Source organism: Fulmarus glacialis, unplaced genomic scaffold, assembly GCF_000690835.1.
Source record: "Fulmarus glacialis isolate BGI_N327 unplaced genomic scaffold, ASM69083v1 scaffold36098, whole genome shotgun sequence".
In the NCBI taxonomy this organism is placed as follows: Eukaryota; Metazoa; Chordata; class Aves; order Procellariiformes; family Procellariidae; genus Fulmarus; species Fulmarus glacialis.
In genome coordinates, this window is record NW_009228265.1 from 430 (window position 1) to 10,449 (window position 10,020).

Genomic DNA, 10,020 nt, shown 5'->3' on the forward strand with positions numbered 1-10,020 from the left:
ATGCATACTAAGTGATATTCTCAAATAAAGCCAATGACTGATCAGAACAGACCCAAACCCATCTATTCTTCAGTTCAATTGCAAATACTGGAGCCAGATCCAAGGGATCCAGCTTTCCATGATAATTTTTTTCAGCACCACCCATCAGACACTTTCACTGTGTTGTTAGCAAACAACTTACTGCAAGACGACGGATTCTAGAGACAACACAACCAGATATGCAGAGTAAACACCATGGGTAGCTTTTGAGTTCATATATGGCAATAGTCTCTCTTTGTTTATTATGGATTTTTTTTCTGAGATTTCTTCTCAACTCATGTCCTGGTTCACCCCCCACACCGTTCGTCTCCACCCTTCCCTCCCACACCCAAAAGTAACCAAAAAAACCCAAACAAAAAACAACCCAAGAAACAAAACCAAACCAAACAAAAAAACCAACAATCTCCAAAATCATTTATTCTCCTCCTCCAATCTCAAAAAATTATATGTGTGCTGGACACGGCCAGATCAGTTTGTTCAATATTTTTTTGTTGTTTAATGTTTGCATTTTTTTCTTTTTCCTTCCTTTTTTTTTAAATAAGTAAACTGAAAAATTATTGATACAGTCAGGGATCACGAACATTGTTAAAGACTCACTTGGAGATACGAAACAAGTAAGCCATGAAGTCTTCTACCTTTGCAGAAAGTTCAGCGGAGGAGGAGATTTGGAGACGTCCAAGTTCACTAACAGGGCAGAGCTGTGCGTGCCATCTCCAGAACGCTAAATGTGCTTTATAATACATTAGGGCAGAGTTTGCTGACTCCAAGCGATGACTGAGACATTAACAGTCACTGCTGAAATTTTTTTCCCAATACTTTTTCCCACAAACGGTATCTCCCAATCTCGTTCGCTGCAATGGTTCTGATATTTCAGTTAAATCTCATTAAGTATTTATATATTTATATATAAATAAGTATTCTTTTTTACACATAATACTCTTTGTCCTTGTTTTTCTGTTTCTTGTGGCCGCTCTTTGAGCTCTGCTGCTTCTCCTTCACGAGCGTGCCGTTGCTCTGGGCTGAGTTGCTGATGTAGTTCCGCGTCTCGTCCACCTGATAGGACCCCTCGTCCCTGTTCCTGTACTTGTACATGGCGTACAGGAGGATGAGGATGCAGAGGGCGGCAGCAGCCACAATGCCGACGACCATCCCCGTTGTGCTGCTCGACTCGCGGACCACCTCTGAGGCCCCCGGAACCCGTCTGATTCCTGGCTCCGTGGGGTTTGCTGTGGGCACATTACGGAACATGGGGGAAGTGATTAGCGGGCTCTTCAGCTTTGTGCTGTCTAGCTCATAGGCAGTGGGCAACGGAAGCAAGACTATGTCAGGCTGGGGTTTGAGCTCACGGTTATTCATTTTGCCGGCTGGCAATTTGGGCACCATCCCAGTCGAGGACGAAGCTGTGGAGCGGATCAGCTCAGGGGACAAAGACGTGATAGTAGTCCTACCAGTTTCGGAGACTTTGTTAGGTCTAAAGTCCTTGGATTCCCACTTGGGTGCGTGTGCTTTGTAGCCACCTTCGAAGATTGAAGTGGAAAGACTCTTATCTGTTACCAAGGAGAAGGTGGTGTAAAAATCTTCATCATCAGTAGGGGGTAGGTTAGAGTCAAAGGTTTCCCCTGAGCCATACCCAGATATCACCAAGCCATCATCATCACAACCATCGCTGCCTTGGTCCGACAAGCAAGGTAACCCCGCCTCAGAGGTCATGGACAGGGAATCTTTGGTGGTCTCAATAATGGTGAGGAGGGGGCGAAAGGTAGGGGGAAGTGTAATGAAAGGTGCACGAGTAGCAATAGGAGGGATATCTAAAGGGTCTTCTACAAGTAGAGGGATAACTAATTCACCTCCTGGGATGGAAAAGAGAAAAAAAAGAAGATTAGTACATTTTAATGACACAATGCATCATTTTCAATTCACTTAACTCAAGGGCGAGAGTGGATTTGGGCGTTACAAAAAAGTCTCAGGGATCAGGATTCTCGCCCTAACTACACTACCAACATACTTTCCTGGGGGTGCCTTTCATTCTTCCTTCCCACCTTGCTTTGACGTTGGTAAACTGCATGTTCCCTTTCCTCCCTCTTTTAGACTGTGCTTGGTACATACAGTGAAATTTTGGGGACCCAAAGTTTTGATTTTTGAAGATACTCTCAAGTGACTCTGTGGACATCAATTTTTGGTAATGATCTTTCTCAAGCATTTGGTTACAAGACTGTTTGAATGAATTATTTTAGACTTCCATAGAGCAATGTTCTCCTAGATGGATTTTACCACTCATCTTGCCAGTTCTTCCTCCTCTGATTCTTTTCATTTAAAATAACATTGTTATATCTTTTCTGCCATTGAAGTCTGCTCACCTTCTGTAGCAGTTATAAGGCCTTTCCCTAAGGCCTTTCCCACTCATCCATTTCTTCTTGATTGTTGCCTGGTTTTTAAATTGTGGGAAAGTTCATGGAAGTGAGGGATGGAATAAGAACCAAGTACTTACTGGGGTCCATGAAGGTACAGAGCTCTACTCAATGCTTGTTCATCTCTTTTTAGTCTTTCTTTACCATTCTGTTCAACACTAGGGATGTCCCTTTTCTTGTGTCTTTTGAGGCTACTAATGCCATACTGTTTTCATCTTCAGTCCTCCTTGATATTCTTTTACTATGATCTGATTAAAAATTAAGATAGACTTTATTGTGATTCATGATATAAATGAATAAGGACTCTGAGGACAGAAATTAGCACTTGAGCCCAGGAGTGTACTGCAGAAGTTGTCTTCACAGCTACTGTTACTTCTTGATATGCAGATAGTTGTGATCAGTGCTACTTTTTCCTAACATGATGGTCTACAGAGGACTAAAAGTGAGGTGGACTTATTGTCTACTCTTGAAGTAGAACAATGAAGCTATAGCTATAACATTTGTACCTTACCACAGTATAAGCTGCAACTGAAACAAGAAAATCAGTGCATCATTTCTAAGATTTGGTTTCTGAGCAGCAATATTGCTACTTTTAGGGTAGTAGTCCTGTTTTTTCTATATATTGTAATATGACTGTACTCTACTTTTGAGCCTATCGGTAATTAATACTCCACTGTTTTATTCTGATGTGGAGGCATAATTAATTTGTCTAATTCATTTAGTTCAGATTACATAGTCTTCTGCTGACATACAGATCGCCAACACTTTTTTAGGGTGAACCATATTGCTTTTGAAAGTTTGTGTATAAATTCTCCCTTGGGTAATTTTTCTTTGGCTAGCTACTTAAGTTAAGCGGCTTTAAATATAAACTGAAGAGTTCATCTGACACCACGAGTAGTCATCTAGATTTGTTGGAAGGAGTGCAACTCAGTAAGAAGTATTTTTAATGCATTGGAAATTTTGATTTATACTCACCATTGTTTAAGGAAAGACATGCAAAAGGAATTTTAGCTTCTAAATAAATAATTCTGGCTTTTACTTATGTATTAAAAACTGCTAATGAGCAGTTTGGCATTGTTACAATGCTGAATGGCACAGGGTCAAAATTCTGCTCTCTCCTATCTACACTATATATTACATGCACTTGTTTCCCGTTGAATACTGCCAGTAATGTCCATGAGACTTCTATAAAGAATATGGTCTAAAATCATAATCCCTTCTAAATATATTTGGAGAGCAATATATTTGAAGAAATTACATATTGAAGATAGCAATATACTGAAAAAGATACTTAACAGTTTGATTAAATCTGGATAGCTGAACTAGCAATATGGCTTATTCTTATCCTTAATGAGAAACTAAGTGGTGACACAGTTTAATCAATTGAAACAGTCAGATTTATCTCAGAGGTACCAGGGTAGAAATTAGGCCAAAATAAGAAATGTGGTACTTTGCATACTTTCATGCAAAGTTAATTTTTAATTTTAAGCTAAGATACAAAGGGCCAATTTGAATATGTTGTTTAGTTTTCTGAGCTTCCTCAGCATGTTCATACCACTTTTGTTGCTGGATAGAGGATGAAGAAATAAGTATCATATGTGTAAAATAATGCCAGCCTCTTCAAACTACATATCTTCAAAAAATTATGTAAAAAGCAGAAAGTGTAGTCTGCCAAATGGCTACATGGCATTTTGTGCTCATGCATCTGAGCTGTTTTCTGTGCAATGTAGAAACTAGAGCATGTAATATGATTTATATATACCCAGAAGCCCTATCCATGGCTAGAGTAGGGCATCTATAATCTCTGCAAACAGGTGGTCTCAGGATAAACTTGGAGTATGCCTCAGAGGGAAAGATCATCTGTGCGTCTGGTAAAAAATGAATAAAAATAATAGCATTTAAGTGCACATTACATCAAATTGCATGAGTGGGGAATTTAAGTTCCAGAAAGTCAGGGATAGGTAGTGTCTCTTTAAATGATTTTTTAAGATCAGTGTTTTGCTGTTAAAAAGTAGTATTCATCTGTGACTTTCATTCACCATCTCTGACACCCATTGGAAAAAAATGAGTTTGGCAGCTTTTAATTGCTCATCTAGAGCTTTGAAGTGCCTTTGTTCTTAAAATCTACTATACTGGCACGCAGCATCAGTATGCAGTTGATCTGCCACCCACTGGGGCGATATTTTGGGCAGTTTTCTTCCGAAGACAAACTTTTTTGGCCGTATTAATGATTAATTTTCTTGAAGGAATCAGAAATATCTTACATTTAATAGGAAGACCTTTCTTTTGCCCCAGTAACCCTTGCCTTTAAAACGAGGTCATAGTTCTACAGTTTTTGTTGCTGTTGAGGACTTGAGCCAATGATCAAGACTACAACATCAGTAAGATCATGGTCTTCCTAAAATGTTAAGAAAAGTTGATAGAATTGCTATGGTAAGTGGGGTTTCACATAAGTGATGGAGAGCAGATTGGAGCTTTTTGATTCCAGCAAGTCTGTTGGATGGAAGACAAAAGGACAGAATCAGGAATGAGTTTTACGAAGTTTTAATCTCACAATATATGTGAGAAGAGAAATAACTTTCGTACCAGGAGGATTGGATTAACTTCAATTTCCCATGCAATTATTTAATCTCATCTCTAGTTTTATTCCAAATTGTCCAATGATCCATATTATGTTTACCTGTATACTAAAGAAATAAAGAGATTGTTAAAGGTCCTTCATTAGGAATCACTTCTCCACTAAGGAGTTCTTTTGTTACATTTACTTAAGAACATACTTTTGGGGAGTATCAGGGAGATGGCTGTAAGGGTGGTAATGATGCTTTGAATTTTTTATTTTTCTTTCTGTCTGTAATGGAAGAAACTGTGAGACTGAAAAAAAGCTGTGTGGGAGAAGGTAACTCAGAAAAAGCTCTCTAGGTATCAAATCTGGCTTCTGCTTTATTGGTATGCTAGGCATCTATGCAAAACTCACAGCAAGCTAGAAGTTGTAGGTCTAGTAGGATGCAAGCACAATGAATACTTCTTGGGGTATGTGATTTATAGAGGAGTTAAAACATCCTTTAAAATTGCTTGATAAAAATGCCACTCAGTCTACAACAAATGTGTTATTTAAGGATAACAGGGAATGTAAATTCTGAAAAGCTCCCAGGAAAGTGTGAGAAACGTGATCACCAACATCTATGGAGGGGAGCAAGTGCAAACTTTCATATGATACCTGCAAACAACTCTGCTACTGGTACTACATTTCTACTTGTAAAAGACACAAGGGGGAGTCTGATGACAGGCAGATGATAAGCGTGTGTGTCTTTCACAAAATGACATCTGAGGCAGCAGGAAGCTGCCTAGAGCCAGTGGTCCTTTGATGGAGAAGTGGTGCCTCTTGCCCAGGGCCCCAAGCTGTTTAAAGGTAAGCGTTGAAATATTTAAAAGACAAAGTGCCACTCGGCTGCCAAGAGTATCTTACGTGGGATTTGGATCCTGAAAGGTTCGCTGTGGAAGGCAAGTGCTTTAAAGATTTGGATCTCTAGAAAAAGCTAAAGAGGAGCCCCTGAAAAACCTTACATGACAATTTGGAAGGGAAATACATTTGAGACAGGTTTTATGTTTGTATTTTCCTGTCTGAAGTTTTTATTTTCTCACAGTGTCTACCATTTTTTCAATCACAAAATTAACACTTTGCATCCTTGCATAAAACTTACAGTTTTAATTTCTGAATTGTTCTGTGCTTAAAAAAAATGGCAAGGCTACCACCCAGTTTGGGCCATGGATTCAAAACAAATATTCATATGAGACTTAGATTCTGTTTGTGGATGATACTGGCTGTTTCCTGGTAGTTACAGGTTTCTTTTCCCCCTTTTTCTGTTGGCTGTTAAGCACCAGTTAACAGTGTTCACTGGTATGCTGCAAGTTCAGGATTACTTTAGTGAAATCCAAAGATTTCACAAGGTTTTTCCAGATTTACTTTTCACCTACTCTTTGCTTTCACTCCTAAGCAGGGACTGGAAGTTTCCCAAACAGAAATATGGATTTTAAAAAGCTTCCGTTGGCAACACAATGCCAAAGAATTAAATAAAAGGGAAAAAAAAAAACTCTGCAGTGATATAGATGCAAAATTAGTTTGCCCATCAACAGTATAGTTGCAAAAAAATTACTGAACAGCAAACTGGAAGCAGCACTGAGAGAACTGAGGTCTGTGAGGTGGGAAACCTTATACCAAGCAGCCCAGTGCTCTGCTTGGCCTTCTCATTCCACGAAGCAAACACAGTATATATATTCCTTAAAAGTTAGCCTTTAAATCTGGCACATATACTATTTTCATGGAGTTGTGCTTTTCTTTAAACTACCAAGATCATTGGGGATATAAAAGGTCTACTGCAGCCTTGGAGCTGCCCTGCTTTTTGCTTTAGGAGTGTATTTATAGATATATAATTCATACCTCTGGGGCTGATCTCCAGTAAGAGTTCTCTGCCACTGGAAAAGACAGAGTGTTAAAAATTTAATGGAAGCCTTATGAACTGTGAGGATGTTGTGGGCGAGTCATGAATGCAGAGGGCACCAAAAAAAAAAAAAAAAAAAAAAAAAACTGTAGCAGCCACCAGCTTTCATCTGTAGAGCCACAACTACTTCACTGGAGTTTCAGGCATCAAACTGACACAGGACAAAAGGCACACAAAAATGAAGCCTGAAAGATTCACCTTCTCCTGATGATGATAAGGGACACACCCTTATTGTCTCTCTCTTTCCCAGCTGTGGTTGAAGAGCTTTTAAATGCCATCCATAAAGGCTGCACAACTCATCCATTTCTGCAGGCACTTGAAATTCTGTATCCATAGTTTCTCATTTTCATTTTATTCTTATGCTGTTCCTCTGAAGTTTGACTCCACTTTCAGTATGAAATACTTGCCACGGAAAATAATTCCTTACCTTTTTCCCCTCTGTATCAACACAATAATTCCTTATTAAATGACTGAGTTCATAAATTTCAGCCTAATGGTGTTTTAGTTAATTCTCCTTTGAGTCCTCCGAGGATAAAAAGGGGGAATTATTCAGAACATAGTCCCTAATTCACAGGAAAGATGATGCTAACAAAAAAACCTAGTAGGTGAACATTCTTAATATTTTCTACTCTTCGCAGTATGATTTAATTGCAATTGACAGTCAGTAGTAGAGAGAAAAACATAATTTCCACAATGGAATACTGCAACTTTTCCTCTCAAATATCTCCTTTTCCTTTCAGAGAATATATAGTCCTCAAAGTGATTAGATAAAACTGCACTTCTTCTGGTGGAGTTGGCTGAAAAGCACTTCCTAAGCCCCCCAAACTATATTAAAAGACATTAGTTATTGCAGTGTTTCCTAATACATGGCTTATGAGCAACAGGAAGGTACAGAGCTTGAGAGGTCATGAATCCCATGTTAATGCTGGGCTGTGTTTCATTGCTGTAAAGTCTTGGTCACCTTCGTGCAGTTTCAGTGAAAAAGATATTAATACCTGCCAGAGAGGACCTGACATTGTGTCTGCCGGCAGGATTCCACAGCAAAAACAAGTATTTCATGCCAGACACTGAGCTGCTCTGAACCAATTGAAACATGCCCTCTTCCATCTCCCATCATTGTTTTAAACTTTTATGATTAATTGGTGACAGCTTCCTACTCAGCATAATTATTTGTTCTGTTTTCAGCATCAGTTGTTCAAGGGACTTGACAGTTGAACCTAAGATACCTACTGAGCACAGCATTATTATGCAGGAATGGTGAAAACATACATGCTTATAAGGAAGTACAGCTTTTTCTTACTTTTACCCATTGTTTTTTACAGAAATTAATCCAAACCTCTTTTGAAGCAAGGAAATTTTAGAGGTTAAGGGTGCGAGTTTCAGTAGGAAAGTGACTGCCAAATGTACCATTTCTGGACGATATTAGCAAGCCTGATACTAGTCATAATATGATGGGTGCATTTACCTGGTAAGAGTACACTTGAGAGTATCATTTAGACTGGACATCAGGCAGATAATCAGCAATGAAGAAAATTGATAGAAATAAAACACTTTCATAGGAATAAAGTAGGAATGATGTAAAGCTGCAGTAAGAAGATCCTGAAAGCTACCAAAATGCTAAAGAAGTCTCACCATTTTTTACTTGATATGAAGGCTACACCACCAGGCTACATACAATTTAAGTAGCATGGAAGAAAGTAGCATTACTGGTGATTCGTTTTGAGAAAGGGAAAGGGGAAAGAAAGCTCTAGAGAGGGACCAAGAAAAAATAGGAGCAAACTACCACAGGCTCCTTCACCCCCTCCTATACACAATACAATCTGGTAACTGACAATATACAAAGAGCACATAACATAAAGGTAAATACAAAGTGATTCAAAAATAAATAAATGAACTTATACATTTTTCCTAAAACAAAACCATATACTAGAAAATAAAAATGCCACAGCAACAAGGTCAGAAAAAGAAAAAACATAACAAGTCATTCACTTCATCAGCAAAAGAAAGATTAAAACCTACGAGAACTGAAAAAAAAAGATGAAAATCAAAAACATTATTTTCTTTAAAAAAAAGCCATCAAAAATACATAAAAATATTTAGAAAGCATACCACATTGATTTCATAACAGTCAACTTACATCAACAAATTGCCCGCATGTTTTTTGGCATGAAAGGAAAAATTTACAAAAGAAAGTTGTGTAAGAATGCTCTTGGACAAGTAGCATTGCCACATTCTCGTAACTTGCTTTTTTTGCGTTGTTGTTTCTTAAAAACTTTTTTAGCAAAATGTTTATTTCTTTTTTAATATAATTGTTTTACAACAAAGGGCGATACAGGGAGGCAACAACACATACATCCACACCACATAACATGAAAAGAAAAAAATCTTGCACCTTAACAAATTTGAACTTGTTTTTTTTTCTGCTGTTTTTTGGTTGTATTTTTTTATCTTATGTAAAGTTGTTAGCATATTACAGTTGAAAAATCCTGTACATTTTATAGAATTTCCTTTTGCTTGTTTGCATATCTACATATATAATGTTTTCTGAAAAGCAAAGTTTGTTGCTTTTTTGCCTTTTTGGTCAATTTGATATATATTTTTTTAAACATTTTCTTTTTTTCTATAATTTTTGTGTGTGTGTGTTTTAAGGAATGGATGACTGCACATAAAATTTTAACAATGCTAAAGAAAGGGGTGGTGGAGGGGAACTTATGGGAAGAAAAAATGCCTAGGGTGGATGGAGTGGGAGTGTAAAAATCTATGAGTGTACTACACAGGAGATGAAGATGATGGGAGTGAATGTGTAAGTCAGTTGCCATGTCCATGTAAGGGCGGTACGGAGTGATCTAGCAGCATTAGAGCTTCTGGCTGTAAGGAAGGGATGGGCAATATACAAAAACAAATGAGCATATTCATGCCCATCAACAAAAAGAAAGAACAGAACTCTAACATTGACAATCTCACAAACCCTAAGCTGCAACTTCTTCAACATGCAAGTTACAAAAAATTAATAATTATAGTATTAATATTTACATTTTCATTAAAGATTCTCAAATTATAAAAACAGTTAAAAC

The 10,020-nt window shown here is 37.9% G+C and overlaps 1 protein-coding gene across 1 annotated transcript; it reads right to left on the minus strand.

The window, feature by feature from the left end:
- Positions 1-575: 575 nt before the first annotated feature.
- Positions 576-9,359, minus strand: LOC104072323 (neurexin-3-beta). Its single transcript, XM_009583433.1, has 2 exons — positions 9,084-9,359; positions 576-1,889 (listed from the first exon to the last, which is right to left on the minus strand). Exon 2 carries the CDS (start codon positions 1,747-1,749, stop codon positions 964-966), a length of 786 nt encoding a protein of 261 aa, XP_009581728.1. The 5' UTR covers positions 1,750-1,889; positions 9,084-9,359; the 3' UTR covers positions 576-963.
- Between the last annotated feature and the right edge of the window lie 661 nt (positions 9,360-10,020).